This window comes from Thunnus thynnus, chromosome 10 (genome assembly GCF_963924715.1).
Source record: "Thunnus thynnus chromosome 10, fThuThy2.1, whole genome shotgun sequence".
In the NCBI taxonomy this organism is placed as follows: domain Eukaryota; kingdom Metazoa; phylum Chordata; class Actinopteri; order Scombriformes; family Scombridae; genus Thunnus; species Thunnus thynnus.
Window position 1 is genome coordinate 8,136,386 of NC_089526.1, and position 25,814 is coordinate 8,162,199.

Here is a 25,814-nt window from a genome sequence, read left to right on the forward strand (position 1 = left end):
CAGAGAGCTACAGTAATAGAAACATTTCAGAGGCTGTTTCACCCTTTCTGAAGCATGACATAGAGATGAAATGTTTGTTCATATCAGCTCTGATAGTTCATCCTGTATTATGTATGGAGTTATCCACTGAATTACAGTAAATACATAGATCATAGTCAAGATGCCCCTAATCTCTTTTTAGACCAGTATTTTGTTGCACATTTAAGTGTTTCTAAAGATTAATACCAGATTTTTATAAAATCCCAGATTGTTCCTTGTTTGAAAAAGGCCTTTAAACAGTTTTGAGGTTGTTTTTTTCATGCAGTCTTTTACTCATTACAGTATCTGACAGCTCTTATAGCTATTTTTAACATCAGCTGTTTCTGTTTGTACTCTAAAGCAACTTCCCCTCACACCAACCCAGTTGATGAATGTGAAAATAATTTATCGGTTAGTAAAGACGGCTGATGTTCTCCGTGTCGGGCTCATTTGTGTAAAACAACTTAATGTGGTTCTTGATCATTTATGGATGATAAAATGCTGGATATTTCCTTCTTTAAATAGGATAATTCTCCTCCTTAAAGCTGCACTAATCAATATTTTATAAGAACGGTAAATGTAAATGTGAAAGGTGTTGCTTGTAGTGAAGAACTTGCAGAGAATATATTATTATCATCTCTACTGTTCCCCTCAGCTGCACACAGACTTTTGCTGTCTCTCAGCTCGTTTTGGTTTTTACTGCCCACAACTTTACTTTTTTCACTCAGTCACACTGCGCTCATCAATGTCATCTTTAGCAGCAGCAGGCAGCTGTTTAGTGAAGAAGAAAGTTACAGTAGCAACTAGCTGGTGAACACAGTGAAGCATTTAGCAGCTAAAGAGCCAGATATTTTTCTGCCAACAGCTTTAAGAGGTGATAATATGTCATGCAGATTTAATTTCTGTTCATACCAGATATTTTTCAGCTGTAGCATCTCTGTTAATTTTCCAGCTGAAAGAGTGTTTCTTGGGGCTTTTAGATGCTGAAACAAACTAGCAGCGGCGTCACTTGTAGTTTTATAGCACCTAGCTTATTGCCACACACAAACATATCATAATGAGGTCAAAGTGAGGTGTGGAGCTGGTGAACTGGATCAGTGCAGTGTGCCTTTTTTAACCATGTGGACATGAATAATGTTACACTAACTGTGATTAAACGCCAGTGTGGACATACCACTTTCACCTGTTAGATAAAAGTAGAGTTTAGCAATAAACCGCATTTCGTATCATCATTTACAATTTTTCTATCAGTCTTATTTGTTCGTTGGGAACGATAGAGAGAGCAGAAGAAAAGATAGTGACTCTGTCTATCTCATGCTTTCAAGAAAATGAATTGAGCCGTAAGTGTGATGGGGTTTCATCAAAGCTTAGTTTATTCAGAGAACATTTTCAGTGAGCGGAGTGCTTTAAGGGCAACAGTTACGGTGCTGTATATGAACTGTTGAGTGGTTTTCTTTATCCTCATCCATCTTCTCTGAGCCTGTAACCACTTGTCCCTTTTCTCTACCAGAAACTGTCTGCTGCTAAATGGGTCTTGTATTTCCACTAAATAAAATGTCCCGCTCCCATCATTGAGTGCCAAGGCCCGATGTGAAAGGGGAAATCTATTTAGAACTGCTCAGTTTAGCAGATGCTCTTAACGTTTGTGTTTTAATAGTGCAGTAAAACATAATTGTTAAATGCTTAAGGCCATCAGTGCAACTTATGAATGTGGCTGTTATGCAGCGTCTCATCAGAGTCCGACTAATGGTGGTTATAACTCTCTCAGTGTCAGGTGGAAATCTCCAGTGGTCCTCTGAAAGAGAATAATTGAGATGTGGGCAGCCTTCTTATAGAGCTAATGTGATATAATATTCCCTATACACTACTCTACTGAAGAGTGAGACTATGTAGTAGATCAATGAAGCTTACAGTGCGAAATAACATCAATGATACTCAGCCACACTGAGAAATAGGCTTTTTGCTGCATCAGTCACAATCACAGTCACCTTAAATGTCACTATCAGGGATACAATTAAATAATAATAACATCTTTACACTTTAGATAAATAATGACAGAAGGAGAAAAAATATTCTAAAAAGTCAGTTAACCAAAATTACAACATGATATATTTTTTTAGTTTTACTTTTACACCTTATGGTGGTGAAGTTTGAGAAATGTAAATTTCAGAGGCAGATACTGTGTCTCAAAATTTTAGCACCTACAGTATATGCAGTTTTCAAGATGGTGGGATTTGTAAACATGGCAGCCCATAGCTCCTTCATTATCATTCTTTTTACGGTTTTAGGTGCAACTATTGAAGCGTGACAGAATAAAAGTGTCAAAAGGGTTTTTGGATCAGGGGAAGATATCTGAAACTCCTCATCTTTCTATACTTTCCAAAACTGAAAATCTGACAATCATGCTCACTTCCTCTATGGTTTTTAATACTGGACAACTACTTCAGTCACATTTCATGTGTACAACCGAGTGAAACACTATGAATACCTTAGTGGAGAGATTGTCTGTAACTGTGTGCCACTATTCCTGTATGATTCATCATGTCTCGCCCCTCTGTGTGACGGTAGGTTCTTCGCCCCGCCTTTGAGTGTGACAGTTTGGAACAGGTTTAGCCTTTAGACATGTTCTAACTAGTTAATTTGAAGCCTACTGAACCTTTACTGTAGTATTCATTAACATCAGTAGAGGATGTGCAAGGATTATATGAAGTTCAGCAGATCTTGAGGCAATTCTTGCCAATAACATTTATTGAGTTAAGTTAACTCACCTGGGACCTAAAATAAATGAATCTGCCTACTTTTGGTCAATTTCTGGTTGCAGGAAAGCAAAATAAGGCTCAGACTAAGTCAGCAATGGGAAATCTTGCATCATCTTTACCTGGCTCCATCATTCTATTGGGCAATCCTGTATGGTGTAACGACAATAAAGCTGAACCTTCTGATCAGTTTTTCCATCAATATTGGCCCACTTACCAGCAGAGACCACCAGAAAACAAAAAAATCACAAAGATGTTTTTGTTTTCAGTGTCTCCACCATAGAAGATCTGTAAAAGTGTGGTATTATTTGGTGCAGCATGGATTTAAGGTATCTCTAAAACATCATGATTCATTTAGCTTTCACACAATAAGCAATGTTGTACTTTTGCATATTGCTTTATTATCAGAAACACGTAGTGTTAAGGAGAGTAAGAGCCTGGCTACATGAGTGCATCACCTCAGTCATGCTAGTTTGTATTTCAGAGTTTCAGGGCATGTTGCCATCTTTTGTTAGCATGCTTTTAGCCAGTCAGATTGTATGTTGCCCATGTGTTCGTGCTGGTTGTGTGTGTATGAGGCCGTATTTCCCGTCCCTCTGGCGTCTTCTCTGCTCATTAGAAGAAAATGGGATTACATAATTAAGTCTTTCATCAGCAGCAAACGACAGCCAGGGTTTTTGCTCCTTCCCCTCCTGGACTGTTAATTTATTATCAATTTACACTTCAATAGAGATGCCGGAATAGTTTGGAAAAATAATGTGTTTCACAATAATGTAAGCTTATCCATTTTCTTATTACTCCAAAAAGCATATAGCCTTCATTAAAGGCCAGCTGCATACAAAGTTTCTCTTATATGAAATGTATATAAGTTCTATATTGGATAAGCAGTGATATGGGTGATATTTACACTGCAGTGAGAGAGCAGCTGCACATCAGAAACCCTACATATGTGCACGAGGACAGTATTTGTTATTCATGGGCAGCGAGTCAACCAACACCCACTCTCATCTTGTGAAAGGCTAATCAGATGGTGATGGGCTGCCTCATTGCATTCAGATAGGCCTCAAGAGTCTCCTGGTACAAAGGTCGTGACCATGGTGACAAAGGAGGATCAACCAACCGGGCGATTCCTCAGAGGGAAATAGAAAATTGATTAAGTCACTGTGCAAAGATGGTTGCAGATGATGTACAATGTCTGAAGTTAGAGACACAGAAAATACAGTTTTATTGTCTGTCTGTGCACCAAACCCATAGACCAGGTGGCAGTGGTGATACTGCAGACACATAAAGGACAAAAAGACCTGAAATATGAAATCAAGATACAAACCACATATGTTCACAGTTTCAATGACCTTTCCAAACACAAATCCCACAGGAAATCAATGATGGCCATTTTATCCAATTTATGTAACCTTCATAAGACTGCACTCTGACCTCCGATAGTTAAAATTAAAATGTGTGACTACGTCCTTCAACTGCTCCATGTTACTAGAGACAAGTGATGTACAGCAATGATACTGTCAGCTCACAGTTTAGTACAAAAAACAGTATTTACAAAAATTGTAATGAAGACAAACTATGACTGTAGAAATTATTGGATTATTTCTTCCTTCTTGGTATGCAATATGTGATAAAACTGTCTTCAGAGGTTTCACCATTCTTGATTTCTTAGTTGATTTCTGAAAAAAATGTGGCTCTTGTGTTGCTAAATGCTCCACTTTGTCCACCAGCAACTTGTTATCTTTGTCTGTGCTGGTCTGGTAGCCGCCTGCTGCAGCTGGAAATGGCACTGATGAGAACGATGAGAATGAACCAAAACAGTAAAATTACAGGCCAAAACAACATGCTGAAAGATGCTAAAAAGCTTTGTAGAGCTGAGGGGAACTGCAGAGGCAGGTGATATTTCTCTCTCTGAAATGTTAATATGAAGCAGCTTTAAAAATATAATGTCACCCTACCTTTCAAAGCAGTCTGGCAGAACCAACAATTTAACGAGCCCTTGAAAGTTTATGTCCATATTCACTGCAAGGGTCAAAATCCCTGGCTGTGTTGCAACAGCCTTTTTTTTTTTTTTTTTTTTGGACGAACTGACCAAGCAACAGATTGACTCAACAACAGCTGAACACATGAGTCAAAGCTGAACAACTAATACAAAAAAATTTTAATGTGTGATCTTTATCAAACTGACTTTATTATGTATTTTTATCTGCACCCTGTATATCCATAGTGAAGAAATCTACACCTGTTAATGGTACATGGTTGAATCTCCAGGCTGGAACCCTGTGAATTATTCATTGGCGTTATCACAAATGTGCAAGTGAAAACTAAAATGAGCAATTCACAGGGCAAGATCCAGGCTGATGACAAACCACCAAATGTCTTTCACAGCTTTTGCTCATTATGTGATACTGACCTTCAAAGTGAGAAACTGTTGAAACAAAAGAGCTTCAGTTTAGTTTTTTAGATGACCACATAAAAGCAGGATGGATGGGTGGACTACTAAATGATAGATAAATCATAAGAGGTACAATAGATGTGTACTCCAACTTAAGCTCAGTCTGAACCTTAAATCTCTGTCCAATTCATCCAAAGCCTGTGGCCTGAGGGACATTTGTGAGCTCAAAAGCCTGAAAATCCAGCTGTTATTCAGTAACAAATTTATGGCAGTAGTCTTGAACAGAGCTATTAAGTAAAAAAAATCAGCAATACCTGAATCAAAGGCAGTGGTACTGAGGTTCCATTCACTGATGTACACAAAAAATCGATTTAACTCGGGCTGCTTGTTCCCACAGTTCAGCCTGAAGCATTTGTGTCTTTGACCCGCACATGTTAGTCACTGATGCAGTTCAGCAACTTGTAGTTTCTCTGCCTGTGAAGTAATACATCAGCAAATAATACAGTGAGAGATAATGGCTCAATCCAAGTTAGTCGTGTGGCCGTGATTTATGGTCTACTGATTAGTTTATTTCAGATTATGAGATGTAAAACTTCAGATAGGAATTATAATAATAAGTCTCAACACCTGTTGGACAGATTGCCATGAACCAAACATTATCTTCAACATTACTCTCCTGGATAATGTAATGATCTATATGTTTATATTATGACCACCAGTTCCAATGTTTTCAGCTGGGATTTTGGCATGGCGGATGGTTAAGAATACTACAGTACCCATGACCCTCAGCCACCATTCAGAGGGAATCAGAGCAGTAATGAATTCAAAACGCTTTGTTGTTAAAGTTGTAAACAAAACACAGCGCCGTAGCTGCTCAAAAGTAAAACCGCCCTGATTCACTCTGCAGATTGTAAAATCAATTGTCTCATCACCGAGGTCTTTAGCTTTTGCCCGCCATTAGCAGCGTGTATGAATATTATACCTGCTGAGCAGCAGCATGTTGACGTTAGCATCTAGCTCAGATGACTGCTGTGCTTAAATCTGCAGTGCAGAACTTTGCACTTTGCAGTCTGAACGTCTGTTACATTCAAGCCCTTGCCAAATGAGTTTACACAATGCTTATCAAGCCTATCACCGCCAGATAAATCTCTCTGTATTTCACAGTGTAGCCTACTGGAGTTTTTCATCTGGTGTTGGGTTTGACATTCCTGCGCTGGCCGGATGAATGCACATTGTGCATGCTCTATGGGCGGGGCATGCGCACTTCCGGTTAGCTCTTTGCTAATTTCAATGGGGACAAAATAATTTAATTGTGCAGCTCTTCTAGACTTTCCAAATGTTATCGGACAGACAGAATAGATCAAATTCTGATAGTGAAACGGGTCATTTCATGGAGGTTGTGTTATGCTCAAAACAATTTATCCGCCGTTTTACTGCTGCAACAGTAGTGACGGACTAGGCTACGGCGGAGCCTATGACGTAAGCATGTGTCAACAGTGCATTTGTAATTACTCTCACTGCCAGAAGGGGGAGAACAATGTCCCGCACTCCAGCTTTAAGTACAGCCTCACAGAGCTGTTAGCATAGCTGTAGAACATTGTTTCTCACATTGTTGAGTCCTAGTATTCCTCCAGGGAAAATGCCTTATGGGAGCCACAGATCTAATTTTAACATCCTAATTTCTTAATATGCAATTTTGAATATCCATGTGAATATTTGAAATAATCTGAAATGTGATTCCTCAGAATATCATTGCAAACTAAATTAAAAGAATACTTTTAAAGCTATCCATTTTTGACATCTGGTTGCATAATACCACAGCTAAAATGATTACAGTTTATTGACTAATTAAAGACATACTAAAGTAGATTTTTATGTAGTAATCTCTTCTGTACAACGCATGACAAGTAGAGTAAAGGGAGATCTAAGGGAAACACTAACGAGGCCTTCCCCCTATTTCTTGGGTTTTACTTTCAGCTGGCTTTCAGCAAGCGTGTTCTTAGAAACTCAGTTGTCCCAGCAGACCTGTGGGTCATGTGATGTTGGCTTGGCAGTAGTCTGTGTCTGTTCAGCACCCCTGAGGCAACACAAGAAGCTTTCAAACATTCCCTCCCTCCTGCCTTCCCACTGCCGGCTATCCTTCCCTCCTCTTTTCTGGTTACATCTGCTGGTGTTTTTTTTGCTGTAATAAAATCATTGAGGACTTGTTACACTTGTACTAACAAGTTAAACACATTTTAATGAATAGGAACGACAACAATAATAGTGTCACTGAGGTTAGTTTGTAGTTTATCAGCAGTTATCCAGTGTAATTTAATACAACCCCCCATTGTGCCTGATATTAATCACATGGCTCATTGATTTATTGATCACTGCACTGTCAGTGCAGTCTGATTACTTCCTAGACATTGAGACAACTGCTTGTAAATGCCAAGATTTAATAGAGTAAATTCCGATTTAATAGAGAGTCTTTTCCACTAGTTTATGTAACTCAGTGTGATCTGTGATTCAGCATTTCTTTCATCTGCCTTTCTGAAAAAAATAAACACATTCCTGGGGTTTACTTTCCATATTCTAGGACAAATTGGCATCCAGTTTGTCTAGTTGTTTTGTGAACATCCAAAAAACTACAGCTCATATAAAAATGTACCAGTGCAGATACTTGTGCCATTGTAACTTGGTTTTGTCCACATCCATAAAATGCACCAACACATCTGCCATCTCCTGGCATCATTTTTTCAACTTTTTATCTATAATCTTTGCTGTCTAAAAAATCTGCACCAGGGCTATTCAAGTTCAAGAGGTCCACTGAGCAAATATCCACTGCATCAAAAATCCACTAAGGGTGCATTAAATAATGATATTTCAGTACAAATCCCCACAACTGTGTACATGAACAGCATATCTATTACAGTAACAGGAGAAGTGACACCAAGTTTGTAAACTTAAGCGGAGACACTGGTGTAAGTGTTCATTACTGAGTCTGCTGCGGTGTGAGTTCTCCACTCTATTGTTGAAACTGTCGGTCCGGGTCAGGTTGCAGTGAAATTTTGTTCCTTGTCCTGATTAAATTGTTATTCAGTCCGGATCCGGACCGGAGTCCGTCTATTGAGTATATATGGTCTACACTGACTGGTCCTCTTTGTCCTGCTTACAGACATGTTTGAACTAACTGGGACCCCTCGACTTGCCAGTGGGGTTGCCAACGTTTAACCTGCAATGGTCTAAGGCTTATGGGAAATGCTGTTTCTTAAAAGCTGCAACAGTCATATGGCATTAGGTTGTTTTCAAGAGATTACCATCCTTGTTGAAACATATGGAGTTAACATCATCACGTTCTGTTGGGTAGCTTTGTTCCATTTTTTTACTACAAAGTGGGATTTTGAATGAAGTTTTCTTACTTCTGGAACACACAGTATGATAAAGTGATCATCTCTCATTATATTTCAGAGGGAAACAAGGTGTGTGTGCCTCTTATACTCACAATATGACAACATAAAAGGCAATATTGAACCCTATATACTTCAGACTGAAGGACTATTAGATACTAGTAGAATGTAAAATAAGCAGAAAAAGAAAAAAGAAAAGGGAAAGAGGAACATAGGGAGGGAGGATGGCGCACTGCAGTTGTTAATTGACGTTGTTTGAAGTGTAGTTGTTAAACAGTTATCAGCGGATGACTCAGAAGAACTGGATGCTGGCCTGCCTTGCTCCTGCAGAACCTTCTTTGCCCTTGTTATTACTGCAGGCAGCAGAGAATAGGAATATTTTAAACTCTGCATTGCCACACATTTTACTTTAAAAGCTGTGGAATTGCAGGTTTTATGCACCATAGAGTGGAGGGAGGGGCTGTTGTTTCATCTGTCTGTACTGTCTGCAGTTTGATTTTATATTGCTTATTGCAAGAGGCTCTGAGTTTCTCAGATAAACTGTTATGTAAAGCTTCACTGATTGAATAGTGTTGTTTTCCAGGAGGGAAATGTAATGGCGTTTTGTAGTATAAATAGGTAAACTGTATGACAGAGTATGAAAACTTATGTACCAAGTAAGTAACAAAATACAGCACCTTATAGACAGGGTTGGACAATCTGTCTGACATGAGTATTCTGCAGTAAATTCAATGTTTGTGGTCGTGTTGTTCGTTACTGTCAGCTCCCTCAGGCTGAACATTTTCTCTCTCTTCCTCATGCTGAGTTGCTGCTGCAACTGCGCTCTTTAAAGAGACTGTTGGAAGCTACTAGAATGACTTCAGTGTTGGCTACAGCTGCAGTCGATCCCCAAAGACTTCTTCTCCAGGGGCACATCATCTTTGCTTTGTCTCCAGAGCACAGCACATACATGCTGGTGATGTGTTATTGTTGCAGACAAGCCATAAACAATCTTTCATCTTAGAGACATTGCACATATCAGGCAGGGGTTACGGCTTCAATAGACCAGGGTTTGTTTTTCCCAAACTTCTTTGCTTGTGACCCCTTAAAATGGAAGACCTTGTGACCCGTGATCACAGGTTATGGCCTTTGTGAATACTGTCGGTGAGCGTGTCTAGCATTTTACAAAGAAAAAGCAAACATTGGAGAAAAGTAAGAAAAAATAACACATTTTCCTGCAACAGTTTTTTTTCTTTATTCTGTTGACCCCTCAGATTTATCATCGTTAGGAACCAAGACACAAGGGTATTGGGCTGGGTGTTAAACCTTAATGCTCTTTGGCTACAAACTTGACCAAAAGTTTGCATCAAATGCACTGTCAGACTCTTTGATCAGATTAAGTCCTAATTTAAAGTTCTTGTGCAGCTACTTGTGTTAAGAGAACATTAAATATTTGAGAAGTTTGGCTTCTTTTGGTAAATAAAAAAGGGTTTTGTAGAAAAACATATTAAAACAAAAAGTATGTTAGCCAGCCACACTAAGATTTTGTTAATACTCAGTGTAGATGTATATTTTATGTTGATTTTTAAAGGATTAGTTTGACATTTTTTGAAATACTTTTTTTATTTTCTTTCTTTCTGAAACAAAAAATACCACTCTCATATCTGTCTATCTGATTAACTTTGCCAAGAAATAGTTCAAGCAGACAAACCTCCATGAAACCACAAGTTGCTGCTTTTACATTTCTGTTTATGTACAGATTGAACAAATGAGATACAATGTGTTATTAGTGAGACAGAGCTAGGCTATCTGTTTCCCCTTGCTTTCAGTCTTTATGCTAAGCTAAGCTAATTGTCTTCTGGCTGTTGCTTCACACAGACAGACAGAGAGTGGTACCGATCTTCTTATCTAACTCTCGCCAAGACAGCAACTAAATGTATTTTTCAAAATGTAAACATATTCCTTTATGGTGAAAGCACTGCAATTGGTGTTTGGAGAGTATCAAGGAGAGGGTTGCTAATCTAAACTGGTTTATTCACATATACATGCTTTATGTATAAAAGTATAATATGAATATAGATTTTCAAATGCTCACTGAAACACAGATACTAACGATCCTTTCCCTGCTGAGTTTGTTTTTGCCCATTTGTATTGCTCACAGCCTTTTCCTCGGTGCAGCATGTCTCTTTCAGCAAGAGAAACAAGGGCAGCATTACAGTGACAGAAGTGTCGAGGAAAAAAGGCAGGGTGGCCTGCTGATAGACTCACAATTTTTTGTGCTTCGTCTTGTTCTGTCTCTTCTCCTCTCCTCTCCTCTCCTCTCCTCTCTTCTCTTCTCTTCTCTTCTCTTCTCTTCTCTTCTCTTCTCTTCTCTTCTCTTCTCTTCTCTTCTCTTCTCTTAGTAAATATGATGAAAGGGAAGGCAATGGAGACATGAATAAAAAGTAGTGATGAAAGAGGGCAGGAGGAAGGGAGAATGACACAGGATGGAAGAATGGAAGGTGTGATGGTGAAATAAAAAGTGTTGAAATGGCAATCAATTCAATAGGAAAGTAGATATTTTAAACGATAGACCAACAAGACTTCTTCTTAGTTAGTTAGTGTGGTGATTGTTTCATTGATTTGGACTGATCTTTTAAAAAATACCAAGTTTTTTGTCTTTCTTATGTAATGATTATCTCCTAAATTTCACATCAGATCAACATGACGTAACATGTAACACGTTCTGCAGCAACAAATGTCTGGTTTTAACATTAGTTTGAGTTTACAGATTGTAATCACTAGTGGCCTAAGTGTGAATTTGAATGTAACCTTAGCAGCAGTGGCAGTACCTTCTCTACACACTGACCTATAAAGGCCCATATTGCCGCTCTGCTTGTTAATTAGAGACGTCTGTGTCGCAGCATGGTCGTTTATATGTTGGTTCTACGGTGCGCCACTGTAAATGCCACACTGTGATTTGTACTGGACTTAGGAGAGCTATGAGATAACTGCTGTTCAGTCAATATAGGTCACTGAGTTCCTAGACTCAGATGTCAGCTCCTTAAAGCTGTCATGTCCCTTTTTTTCAGCATTAGTGCTGAGCCAGATAATGGGTCCTGCAAATGCCAACACAAAGTGAATGCCAATGGTTCTTTGTGCTTCAGTATTAATTGGCTCTGATCTAGACAGTTTAAAAACGTGCTTACAATTGTTGTTTCCTCCTCAAAGGCACTACACTGCCAGTGTGATAAATCATGCTAACACAAACCCTTTTCTTTGCTTTTCCACAGGATTTGGTATCTGAGTGCACGCTGGCCAAACCCCAACAGCAGCAGTGCAGTGGAGCAGGGAGCTGTCCGCGGTGCTGAATTCATCAGCCAACAGATATCCACATTGCACACTCATGTACTTGGGCCGCTCCTGATACCTCCCGTTCCTAGCAGCAACTGATCACCACCTCCACATCCAAAAATGGACGACGATGGACGCTACAGAGACAGCCGCTCAGATTTCATCCGCGGCGCCAAGGACATTGCCAAAGTGGCCAAGAAGCAGGTTGGCAAGAAGGTGGGGCGAGGCATGGACAAAATGACCGACGAGTACACCAAGCGCTCCTATAAGCGCTTTGAGGAGGAAGATGATGAAGATGACTACGCCGGTGTACCAGGTAACGACGGCGGATATTATCGCAATGACAGCCGGGCCAATGATGACGAAGGTCACAGTGACTCCACCGAGGGACACGATGAGGACGATGAGATCTACGAAGGCGAGTACCAAGGCATCCCCAGGGCCGACTCAGGCAAGGATGGCAGCATGGATGGGGTGACGGCCGCCCAGGCACAGCAGTTCAGGGATCTGTCAGCCTACGAAGGTGAGAGGCGGAAAGACCAGGAGGAGCTGGCCCAGCAGTACGAGACCATCCTGCAGGAGTGTGGCCATGGGAAGTTCCAGTGGACGCTGTACTTCGTTCTGGGGCTGGCGTTGATGGCGGACGGCGTGGAGATCTTTGTGGTCGGCTTCGTGCTGCCCAGTGCAGAGAAGGACATGTGTCTATCTGAGCCCAACAAGGGAATGCTGGGTAAGATTTCCAGATATCACTCTCTTGCCTCCAAACAGAACAAAAATAGACACTTCCTTGTATTTATTTAAAGTGGGAAAACCTTTATAAAACAATTATGAACTCATGGGAGGAAGGATTACACACATGAAAACTCCCCAGTACCAACACAGTCTTGTATGTTTTTGACCACCATCTTCTTTGCCCTTTCTCTGTTTATTTTCGTCTCTATGACTCCTTTGGGAGTTTACGCCACAGCTTCACATTTTATCTCTGTCTTATCTTAGCCGTTACCTTCGCAGCTGATCCCTCAGTAATTGCTTTTCTACAGCCTGGTTGGCAGAGGAACTACAGCTATTTAAGATTCAACTGCCCGTGCAGCTTCTGAACGGCAGTGGAATGTTAAATCGAACCCTCAGCCATTATAAACACAATGTTCTCTGCTTCAGTTCAGCTGTAGACTGTGTGTGTGTGTGTGTGTGTGTGTATGTGTGTGAAGGTGATTTCAGACAGTTTTTTGATAAATGCTCATGTAATCCATTTGTCTACCTCTTGTTTGCCTCCTCATAGTTTATGCATGTGTGTCACTGTGTCTGTGTGTGTTTTTGTATGCTGTAAAGAACTCATGATCATTTCCTGTCCTGAGGGCTAATGTCCAATCAGAGTCCAAACCTGCCTCGTCATCTGTCATTGGCTGCCCAGCAAGGACACCGTGAACAAGGGTCAGAGTTATCCTGAGGGTATATTTTTCAAGTCTGCCAGATATACTTCCATATAGAGTTACAATACACGAAGAGCTAAGAATTTGTTTTATTCCCGCGGATGAAATATAGAGATATTTCTATGCAGCATCATTAGAGCTTGCAAGTGCAAAATAAATGACAAAAATTTATGTAAAACAAGAAAAATGCATGCTACATTTACAGCATGCAAAGTTCACACCCACTCACTGCAGCTTATTGGAAGCAATTTTGGAAATGTAGGAAATATGTCTCACAAAGTGAAATATAATTATGAAATGCCTCCTTAATACAAATAGATAAATCTGTAAATATCACTTTACTCAGGTTTTATATATAGCTAAATCCAAAATACTGATAAATTATATTGATTCAGGTACACATTTAGTTCAGCTGCACTAAAATACTGATTCAAACTTAAAAAATAGAAGTAGATAAAAACAGAGGAATTTGATCAAATTAACTGTTGACCTAAATGAATCCAAATATTAGTGACATAAACTCTACCGTAGCTTGACATAGATTCAGTTCAGTTGCATTATTTAATTCTGATGAATGAAATGAGTGCTAATTACATAATTTCCAGTGCACTGACAGGAATTTGACTGTGCTGCTGCCATGCTGATGTACATTGTTTCCCTGCAGATGGCTGAGTATTGAGTGTATGTACCATTTATAAATGAACATAATGGATTCGATACTTGCTCTGGCTGAAGAAATATTGTTGAATAACACTTACCTAACTGTGGCCTCTATGCGACCTTAACTATTCTCTGCCAGATCAATTCAGATTGATTCTTTTTTCAAGAGGTCACAGTTTGTATTTGCAGATTTTACAAGGTTTTGATTTAGATTTTTTTCTAAACTTTGAAAAAGAAGTTTTCCTGATCAAGAACAGTATGTTCTTTTTCAGCTCTAATACGACTGTCACAACTATGAGTGAGTCAGTGAAGCAGTTCATTCCAGTTTCCTGTCTGATTATTTGGAGCTGTTCCAGTAACAACATACAACAACATACGCACCCTTGCAAGAAAACAGGAATACACACAGTTACATTTGGCGGGCATCCATTCTTTTAATTGGGTATTGGATTGTGTGATTTTCACCATGGTCCATACACAGGACAAGGTATGGATTGCAGTGCTGACAGCCTGTGTGTGGTTGCATGTTGATGTATGTTGGTCTGCTCAAATGTCCATAAGTTGCATGTGTGCAGTGTGTGTGTGTGTGACAGTGTTTGTGTTCATTACAGTGGTGACGAAGACAGTAAAAGCAGCAGCAAGAGCAACAATAACACTGTGGAGAAATACAAAATTACAAGTAAAAGTCCATTCAGATTTTTATTTAAGTAAAAAAATAAGTATTAGCTGTAAAATGTAAAAAAGAAAATCATCCAAAAGCACTCACTGTGAAAAAGTACAGAGTTTATTTTTACTATCTGGGTGAAAATGCTGTATCTTAAATTTGGGGGATTTTCTTATTTTCAGAAAGGAAATGAAACAAACTTATGGCTAGATATTAGGAATGAAGGACATAGAAAACGAATAAAGGAAGAAAAGAAAGGGAGGGAAAGAAATAAGGACAGAAAGAACTAAGAAAAGGACGGACATTTTGGAAAAAGATAAAGTAACGAAAGAAAGAAAGGTTGCAGGAAGAAAACAAGAATGAAAGACAGAAAAACATTGTGTTATTGACTTTGTATGAGCTTCTATTACTTTTTTTTAAATGACGGAAAAAAAGCATCCACACACTTAAATCTGTGCAGGAATCTTTTTAATCAGCAAGCTTTTGGTCTGAGACCTTCTTCAAGGCATTAACAGGTAGCATTCAGTCTTCAAGGTAACTGCAGCTGCCAGATAAATGGTGGAATATAAAGTACAATATCCCTCCCTGAAATGTAGTGGTCGATTGACAGAAAATTAATCGTCAACTGTTTGATACTCTGTTAATCGTTTTAAGTCATTTTTTGAGAAAAAAATGCAAAAAATCTCCTGTTCCAGCTTCTTAAATATGAATATTTTCTGGTTTCATAAGTTGTCCATGATAATAAACTGAATATTTTTGGGTTGTGGACAGTGATCGACATTTTTAACAATTTTTCTTGACATTTTATAGATCAAATGACTAATTGATTAATTGGAAAAATAATCGACTGATGAATTTATAATAAAAAGAATTGTAAGTTGTAGTAGAAAATAGAAACACTCAAGTATAGTACAACTACCTCGTGTTTGTACTCTGTACTTGAGTAAAAATACTTAATTACTCACCACATTTCTCCCTCCCTCCTTTCTCTCTGGCTGGGTTTGTGTCATGCCAGGGGGGAGCCAGTAGGGAGACGCGAGTGTCCCTGATTCTCTTCCCTTTTCCTGGTTATGCAACACGCCTGACTCATCCTAGAGAGCCTCCTTTGCTCAGTCTGCTCTGCATCCCATGATTCCTAGTGTCCTCTCCCTCAACCCCCCACCACCACTCTCCTTCTCATCACGGTCCAAATAGAGCTTCCTCTGCTGTCATAGTGCCAGTTAACCTGACGCACTGTGGTGGACTGATATCATGTGTGTATGTGCATTTATATGTACTGTATATGCAGTGTGCGACAGCGAGCGTCTACATGTGTGAGCAGTAATCGTCTGTGCAATATTAACCCTCTTACAGCAGAAAACAATTTTTATTCAGAGAGAATAATTCAGAGGCAGAAACATGTCACTGCTAGTTTGACAAAACGCCGCCACACACAAAAACTCATCATCTCTGCAATTCTGACATGAACCCTTTGCATTTTTGACATTGTCAGACGTGTTGTAAGTGCATATCATGAATCACGTATTCATGTTTCCAGCAACACAAATATTTAAAATTATGAAAGAATAAGGCTTTCAAATGACAGCATTGATGTTCCTGATGCAGTGTTTTTGCATGTTGAGCCAGAGGAAACACTTTCACAGGGTAGCAGAGAAGCACAGAGTGGTTGTCATTGATTTGCCCTTGTTGTGAAGCTGCAGAGCTTGAATCTGCAGCGTAGTTGGTTTGTCATAATGGTAAGAAGAAACTGGGGTTTGTTACGTACAGCAGCTCTGCCACACTGGAAGCACTGGACAAGTGCTGGATAAGCACAAGTACTTTTAATGTCAAGTAGATTTCACACTGTTGAGCCAGTTGCCTTTAGTGCACTCTTCCTGCTGGGACAATTTTACAGATGAAGGGAAAAAATATCTGGTATTTATGCCTCCCACTGCATAAAAGTTATCTTGATATTTTCAGCCATACCTCTCTAAGATATACCCTTTAGAAGTTTGAAGCTGTAACCTTTACCACTTGTATGGCCTCCTCTAATCATTGTGGCTACACCCCCATTAGCCTGTTTTTTTTTGAGAGATCTATTGCACTGTTTTTTTTTTTTCCTGAGGCTGTATCATAATGTCTCTTTGGACTTTTGATGAACATGGACTCAAGAACTGAGATCAAGGACAAGGAGAGACAGAATGGATGTCAGTGTCTGTTTGATTTATTGCCTCTTGTGGGAGATGCTGGCAGAGGAAACTGTAGGAAAACCAGGTTGGATATTGCAGCCTGATAGATATAATGGACTATTTTTAGCAACAAAAATTTAGTACACATTATTTTAGATGGAAATGAGTGCGTCAGAAAGGAATTAAGCTTGCATAACAGTATTCAGCTAACATCTAGAATAAATATACAAGCTATCAGGCGACAGATGGTTTAATTTAGTGTTTTGATAGAAATGTCAAACATAGAGCTGTGACTTAAAAGGCCTTATTATTATTACATTTTTTTTAATTTCCTGCGTGTTTGAACAGGACTTTTAAAATAATGCTGCCATAATTTGGATTTTTTTGAGGAAAATCTAAAAAAATAATCAACTGCACATTTTCCTTTTCATTAATTTTCTTTTTTTGGGCATAAGCTGATACTCTTATAGACTGTAACACATTAATAAAAGCTTGTCACTAAAATACATTCCTAGATCTACACTCCATGCTACCAATAAGCACCCTTATAATAGATGCATTAAAATACCACATAAACAAGAACTACGAAGAAATAGTAATATTTTTTACTTTAAAATTAGAAGCACAAACAACATGGAGTCTTTAAAAATGTTCCAACACTGAAGGTGGATCAAGCGTGATGATGTTTCTGTCCTTGTGCCAAATAGAGCTATGCTGTATATATGTTATTTCCACCCTTTGGAGGTGTGTTTATCAGCTGCTGCATCATTGCAGCACTCATTGTCACATGTTTAGATCGTTGCTGTAGAGCGCGTACATCATTTGTTTTTTTCAGCTCTCAGTGGTAAGCAGTAAGGAGTGTGATGGCTGACTGGCTAAGTCAACTGATGAGAGCCTGCATTTTCCTCCAGTGCTGGAGAGCCTCAGCCCCCGGCTCATTCAAAAAGCCCTGTGCGCTCTAGCAGGAAGGGGAAAACCGGCTATTAATAGTGGCCCCTTGCCCTGCCCCATCCCTCACCCATGCACACGTACACACAAGCCTGCAGTGGCGCACACATCTTTACATGTTCAACCACACACACACATACACTACCCTGAAGCCTTTGGGAGCTCTGTCACAGCGCAGACTTGCCACCGTCCCCCGTCCCCCCCCCTTTCTCTTTTTTTTTTTCCTTTTTTTTTTTTTTTGCTCGTTCTCTTCCTCTTTCTCCATCCTCCCTTCCCCCCACTTCCTCTCCAAAGTGCAGAGGTGCTCAGCTGTCTGGGTCCTTGTGCTTCTCCTCTCTCTTGTCCTTTCACTCTTTCTCATCTTTCTTTCTCTGTACCATTCATTTTGTCTCAGCTCTATCTGGAAAAAAAAAAACCTTTTACAGTACGTCATAATAGTGGAAAAAAATTCTAGCTGTTCTGTGATATTGCATATTCCCTACACCTTACTGTTAGGCATTTTAATTAATTGGAAGTCACAGTGAATAAATATGAAACTAAAATTGATAGTGAAGGGCAATTAAAAGCCTTACAGCCTTATGAAAACATCTCATATCAAAAGCCAGAAAAGCATTGCAATAGAAACAACATTGTAACCAAGCTCCAGCAGGAAGAAAATCTGTGTGAAATTGCCAAAGAAATATAACATGAAGAAATTTTTGGCAGCTTACTACTGCTGATGATTTAACATACAAAAAAAGCTGATGAGAGCAGGCTCACTGTTGGCAGAATATGTGTCACACTCAAACCTTGTTATGGCCTTTGAAGTCCTTTGTTGCTATTTTCATTACACTGAAAACAGACAAATGCAAATGCCAGGTACACTCAGACGGAAGCAGCAGATTTTTGGATTACAAAAGCTTGTGGCTGCACCCTATACTAGTGTAGGTACTGTCGTGGAAATTGTCTGAAAACGCTGAAGACACATATGAAATAATACACAAAACATTGGGTTGAAGATTAAAAATATTATTGTACAATAAGGAGACAAAGATTTGCATCAGTTCGTCTCAGCGAACAAAAAGCAAACATAATCTTTTATAGTTGCAGAAGGAACAAAGAAATGATCTGTGATTGGTCAAATCATACAAACTTATGGATTACAGCCAATGGCAAAGAACCACGAGGTATACATTTACATGCGCATGTATGTTAGATAAGAGCCACATCTCCCAAAGGCACAGAAAGGGAAGAGCCCCAAGCCATATGTTGCATTTAACCCCTTAACATGTCCTTTTTACTCCAGGACCCAGAACATATATATCTTCTTGGGCATGAAACAGGATGGAGAAGGCCAGTGGAGCCTCTCAACAATAACAAAAGAACATGTCTGTCCAAAAGCACACAGAGAGTCACAGAGAAAATGTAATGATCTCACTTCACATTTGTATATTAAAATGAGCCTTTGGTCTTTCATTACTTTTACAGTACTCTTTTTGTAAGTCTATTTTGATATACAATACCTATAATACTTACCAATGTACAAAAATGTACACTAAAAGGCATTTCACATCAGACAAATCATTGTGCTACTTTTGTTTGGGCATGTCCCCCCTTTTCTCCCCAACTTAGTTTGCAGTAAAATTGCCATTGCAGCCCTTCTTTTTGATAACTCCCACATTTGGTGTCAAGAAGGTGTCGTCAGATGAAAAAAGAAAACAGTACAAGGATCCCTCACCAGACCTTTTTCTCAGAAAACAGCTGCCTGCTGCGGCCGAAAATTACACTGATGATGGTGGTGAAAGTAAACCGAGCTGTGAAACAATGAGCTGAAAGATACTGTAAAGCTCTGTAGAACTGAGGGGAAGTTCAGAACTGGGTGATAATTCGGGTGTCATCTTTCACATACGAGTAGTCATGTGATCCGTTGTTTATATGAAAATACAGTATTTAAGTAATTCTACCTTTTGTTCAGACTGAATCGGTGTAGATTTGTTCCACAGAGGTCACAGATCAGACACTGTTTTGTACCTTTATGGTGAATCATTAAGTACAATTATGTACTCAAGAGGGTCCATTATGTGCCTGTTAACGACATCTGTGAAAAATATACTTTTCAGTGCAAATGTGTACACTTGTGTCTTTACTTAAAAAAACCCCCAAAACCTCTTGAGTTTCAGTCAAACTGTTGCAATTAAAAAAGGGTAAACTCAGGCATTCATCACTTAATCTCTGTGTAATTATCCTAATTGCTGTTATTTAGTGGCCAGATTGCAAAGTCACAAACTGCTATACCTTTGAATATTGATGGCTGCAAGATTTGGCTTTCACTCAGGCTTTGTACTTAGACTCATAATCAATTATTTTGCCCCTCAGATAAATAGAGATGAATTGGCACACAGTTTATCTTTGAGCCAAATGCAGCTGCTAATGCATTGTAGCTCGTCACACAGATCGACGGGCCTGAGCCAGCTGAAGGTGAGACAGAGAGGGAGAGATAGTGATACTGAAAGGTTGACAGGTCAGTACAGCAGTCAGATTCCCAGCCTGCAGCTTAAGTAGTGATACTTATGGTCAACCTGGAAACTGTGATTGTCTATCTGTCTATCTGTCTGTCCTCGCTGTTGCTGCATTGCGGCGAAGGCTATTGAGCCCAGTCATCCTCACTGGCTCGTTGTTGCCACCTCAAAATGTATCGTCAGGAGAAGTGTCTCACAGCTGTCTTTCTGCCCTGTCAGGGTGCGCACACACACATTCTCACACACACACACACTCACGCACGCACAGACACACACACAAAGTGCACATACAGGAAAATAGGAGGACTCACTCATGAACTCATACTCACTCATGAATATTGACAAAAAACACACATAGAAGATGTGGGAAAACACAGCTAAGGAACACACACACACACACACGCATCATGGAAACCAACACATGCACACAAAGAATCTCCTACAATCAATCAAAAAAGGGAGTGAAAGTCACCTTCTTCCCTAATTCAGCACTGCAGTGTTTACACAGACAGACAGACAGACAGAGGACGGAAAGAGGGAATGAGTCACACACACACTTTTACAAATGCCTTAAAAGGTCTTTCATCTAAAAGAAAAGGACACCCCTCTTCATACTCTTATCAGTCAAGAACATCCATCTTTGGCCTTTGCTTTTTCTCCCTCAGCATTTTAATTGTAGCTCACACTATCCGGCGTCCAACTTCATCATCCCAGCAGTTAGCTTGTTAAGACTGTGTGATGGATTATCTGAGCTGATCCAACGGCTCTGTTTAAGCCTGTGTGGGCTTCAGCTCTTGTGCTGCGATTACCACTGTGTGGAAACACAACATCACAATTGTTGCCGCTTTCAGGTAAATAATGTACAGCAAGCTGGTCATCACAACAAATTAAACAGAGGCATGCAGAATACGGCAGATTGGAGTACATTGTCTCACTTTTTATAAAGTAAAGCACATTCACCTGCCCCAAAATTTGCCTTCTTAGTAGTAAACCTACAATAACATCAAATAACAATCAGCTTCTAACCATCAGTCAAACAATAAACGCTTACAGATTAAACTAAAAGTTCTGTTTGACAGTTCATTCTTGATCTTGGAAACAGAAGTTGACAAAACAATCTCAACCGCTGGTCTCCTTATTCACTTATTCCGTATCTTTCCACTGTGTCGAATGTGTTCAACCATCTTCATCAGCAGAAGGAGTTTACTCAGTTGTCATGGAAACTGTAGATGTTCAAACTTTCCATTATTTTTTAGCACTTGACAGGACATGTCATCAGTTGACAGAACAATTGCAACTCAATTGAGATTGAGTTGAAAGCTACGGAACAAGTGGACCTTGAGTTGAGATTGTTTTGCCAATTGATTAGCCATGCGTTCGTCTGTGGTAATGAGGTAGTGATGTCTCATTGGCACAAGATGTTGTCAGTAAAATAGATCTAAAATCAGCAAAATTGACTTGACATCTGTAGTCAAGTAGCGTCCAATCAGGATGGAGTATTTGACAAAGCTGTTGGGTTCAGTGGAGATACACATCTTCATGCTGGACACACTGAGTTCAATTTGCCTGTTCATAAAAATAATATATAATATGATGTTAAATTCCTATCTTAGATCCAGGAAACTGACAAAGTCGTACCAACAGACAAAGATGTCACGAGTGGGCACTGAACACGTGCTCTTTCCTCCTTATTCATTCAGAGTGATCTCACCAATAACTCGTGTCACTGCAGGCTCAGGGAGTGAGAAAGATTGTTGACAGGATGTCAATAAGGCAGCGATTTCAAAACGAGCAACTGGTGCGTGTGTGTGTGTGGGAGCATCATCAGTACCGCAGAGGGAGAGAGAACGCTTCAGAAACAGAGAGAGAGGCTGGCTAGGATAGCGCACGGGATGTGAGTCATGTTAGCGCCTCAAATCACAAGACTGGGTCGACAAAGGTGCTGTTTGTTTCTGTTAGCGGCCTGTCTGCTACGTGGTGGTGATTTTTTGACACGGTAGAGAAGCCACTGCTTATTCAGGCTATACTGTCACAGGTTTATCCTACATATATATATATATATATATCCCCTATAATTCATGCCTGCCTGATTCCATTCCATTTGCATGTTATCCCAGTACTGTCTAATTCCTCTTGTGACCAGCATGTCCTTAGTCCTTCCTGCCACTCCCCCATCACCTGATCCCTGCACACCTGCCCCCCATCTGCTCATTAGCTCCTCAGTATATATACCTCAGTATATATTATTTTATAGTTCTGGTATCTTATGTGAAGCACCTTGTAAAGTGCTATACAAATACATAGATATTATATAGTTATTTTAATGTATAGTTATTATTATTATTGTTATTATTAATATGAAAGTTGGACCCTACCACTCCTCTGCTGTGGTGGTATACAGTTCAGATGATTTTGCTGTATTTCTCTCTCTCTCTCTCTCTGGTTTGTGCTCTATGCAAAATATTTCAGTAGTTCAATAACCGAGCAATTAGCGGATTTACTGGGCATTGTAAATCTAATGAGATTGGAAGTGAGGGCTGGAAGTAATATCAACGAGTTTACTGATGAATAATAACTCATTATCATGCCCTCTTGCTCTCTTCCCATCTTCATTATCTCTTCCCATCACATTATCCTGCCATTATTCTCTCGTCTTTCTCCATTAATTCTTCCCTCTTTCTCCCTCCTCTCTTCAGGTCTGATCGTGTACCTGGGTATGATGGTCGGGGCGTTCGTGTGGGGCGGCCTGGCCGACCGGATTGGCCGGCGGCAGACCCTCCTCATCTCCCTCTCCATCAACAGCGTGTTTGCCTTCTTCTCGTCCTTCGTCCAAGGCTACAGCTCTTTCCTCTTCTGCCGCCTGCTCTCTGGTGTGGGGTAAGGAGACAGATGAGTCACGCAGGCAGGCCGAGCGAGCCAGGCCTGGAAATGAGACAGTCACAACCACCGTGATAGATTAGTTCACTTGACAAACAGAGCAATGCCACATATCAGGGGACAGATAAAAACACAGTGCTTGTATTACTGTTAAAGGAAAAATATCCCCCTCAGATACAGTACTTGGATGTCTTTGATGTTTAATGCATTTCAGGAGCTATTTTGCAAAGTGTTTGAATGTGCTTTTTGGTGTTCCTATATTTTTTCAAACAGCTTTTTTCTACCGGCAATGCTAGTAATGTCATACACTTAAATCAACAGCCTTCACAGAATAAGCCTGAATGAACTGTTTTTGATTAAAGTTGGATGTAAAGGCATGCAGTATAAATGTAACTACTGTAGCGAGCCAACTAGTTTGAAATTAATTATTTGTGGCCTCCTTGCATTATGGTCCCTCCAGGCTATTGTCAGTGGATTTCAGCCTGTGTTGTTGAATGCTGATGGCAATGTCAAAATGTCAGTGAAATGGTAGTCCTCACTCTGATTGTCAGGGTCTGACATCGAAACATGATGGTCACCAGATTTTAGTTGTTTCAGATACAGCAGTTAAATATTAGCTTATCCAACTTTAATCCAATATTTTAATATGAGATCATGTTGTTTTGGCTTCATCAGCTATGCAAAATTTTATGTTTTTATATATATTACAAAATAATTCTTCTCAATTATTAAATTATTCTCATGCATACATTTTTGTTTGTAGAAAAAATGTCAACTGGTGCAGTCTGTGTGCAGTTGTTTTAGCCATGACAGCAGCCCTAGCGATGTTAATGTCAGTCCAGATGAAAATCTCAACAAATATTAGACAGATGGCAGTTACATTGAATTGCAATGAAATGTATGAATACTAGACAATGAATACTAGTTACTTTGGTGATTCCCTGACTTTTCCATCAATGCCACCATGACAGTTTTGGTTTTGAAAGAAATATCTTGACTATTGGATGGATTGCCATTAAATTTGCTACAGACATTCATTTCCCTCTCTCGATGAACTATAACTGTGGTGACTTTTCATAGTCATCAAATCAGAAATATAATTTGTTCAGTAGAAACACCTGCAAAACTAATAACATTCCCATCAGCCTCAGCTGTACATTGTGTTTAGTGCTAATTAACAAATGTTACTATGCTAAAATTGGCTAAACTAATATGTTGAACATTATACCTGCTTTATATTGGCATTTTAGCATTGTCATGTTAGCATTTAGCTCAAAGCACCACTGTGCCTACTGTACGTGCAGCTTCACAGAGCTGCTAGCTTGGCTGTAGACTCTTAATCTGGTTGATAACGCTACTGGGGGCATCAAAGGCAGAAATATTTAAATTCTTCAGATAGTGGCTTTAATGTACAAAGAACAATGACAGAGAAATCTGGCAGTTATTTTTTTTTCTAAATTTACATACTGTATGTAACTGAGAAATTAGAAAACTGCAAAAACTGCAGCTCAGATTTCAGAAAATGCAGCAATCAGGAAAAAAAAGCGTTGATTATTCTTTCCTCTCTGCCTCTCTTACTGTCTTCTGCAATAAAAAAAAAAATCTGCAGGCTGTGAAGCAGTTTCTAAGCCATTCTGGTGAAATGTGCGTGGTGGCCTATTTATTATGGATATTGCTGCCATTTGCAGGGTGGTGAACTTTAAACTTTTCCAAAGTAGTGTCATTGCTTAAGCAGTCACTACTGCTGTGTAACTGCAGAGCTCTGATTCTTAATGTGTTCCCAGCAACAGTATCAGTATCAGATTATAAATTGTTTTGATGGACCATGCACAGAGGCCATAAAGATGGTGCTATCGATTGCAATCGGCTGGGCCATTATTGGTGACTTTTCGAGCTTAAATTTCCTTCTTAATTAACTGCAAGGCTGCAAAAACCTGTTTCTCATATCTGACACTCTCTTCTGCTGCATTTTTACAAAACTCCTTCTCTTAATTTACTCTCTTTCTTCACAACATTTCCTAATTTGTTTTCTTTCCATTTTTGCCACCATTTTAAATTACCGTTGTCTTTTTTCCTTGCTTTCTGCCTTTCATCTGCTCCTGCTCCTCTCTTTTATCTCACCCACCAACCCTCCTCATGCTCTCCTTTTAATTCTCTTTCCTTTTTCATCGCTGCCTTCCTCTTTCCGCAGTATTGGCGGCTCCATCCCCATTGTGTTTTCCTATTACTCTGAGTTCCTGGCCCAGGAGAAACGAGGAGAGCATCTGAGCTGGCTCTGCATGTTCTGGATGATCGGTGGTATCTACGCCTCCGCCATGGCCTGGGCCATCATCCCACACTATGGTGAGAAAAACAAACAAGCAGTTAGATTACTCAGTCAGGAAATCATTATCTTTGTCAATATGTACACCAGTCCATCAGTCAGTTAGAAGAACAGCCTGACATCAATTTTATTTTTCACTACAAAATATGAAGAATCTGTGGTTGTTGCCATTTGATGCATCACTATGCAACAAAGAGAACTGGATTAGTGGTTTTAAACCAGGGTCCAGGGATTTACAGGAGGTTTAAATGTCTGGCAAAACAGGTATTAGCTTAATTTCATCCTGTTTCCTCCAGTCTCTAGCAGCTTCCTTAATAAGGTAAGGCATAACAACATCTGCATAACAACAGCAGCTCTTGCTTTGCTAGAGGAATAT

The 25,814-nt window shown here is 39.6% G+C and overlaps 1 protein-coding gene across 1 annotated transcript in view; it reads left to right on the top strand.

Annotated features, from left to right (window-relative positions):
* sv2a (synaptic vesicle glycoprotein 2A) overlaps positions 1–25,814 on the top strand; it is a 59,272-nt gene that overhangs the window by 9,793 nt on the left and 23,665 nt on the right. The window contains exons 2-4 of the mRNA XM_067600715.1: positions 11,810–12,600; positions 22,935–23,115; positions 25,307–25,458. Of these exons, the coding sequence (XP_067456816.1) occupies positions 11,991–12,600; positions 22,935–23,115; positions 25,307–25,458 (943 nt within the window). The 5' untranslated portion in view covers positions 11,810–11,990. The remainder of the gene's footprint in view (positions 1–11,809; positions 12,601–22,934; positions 23,116–25,306; positions 25,459–25,814) is intronic.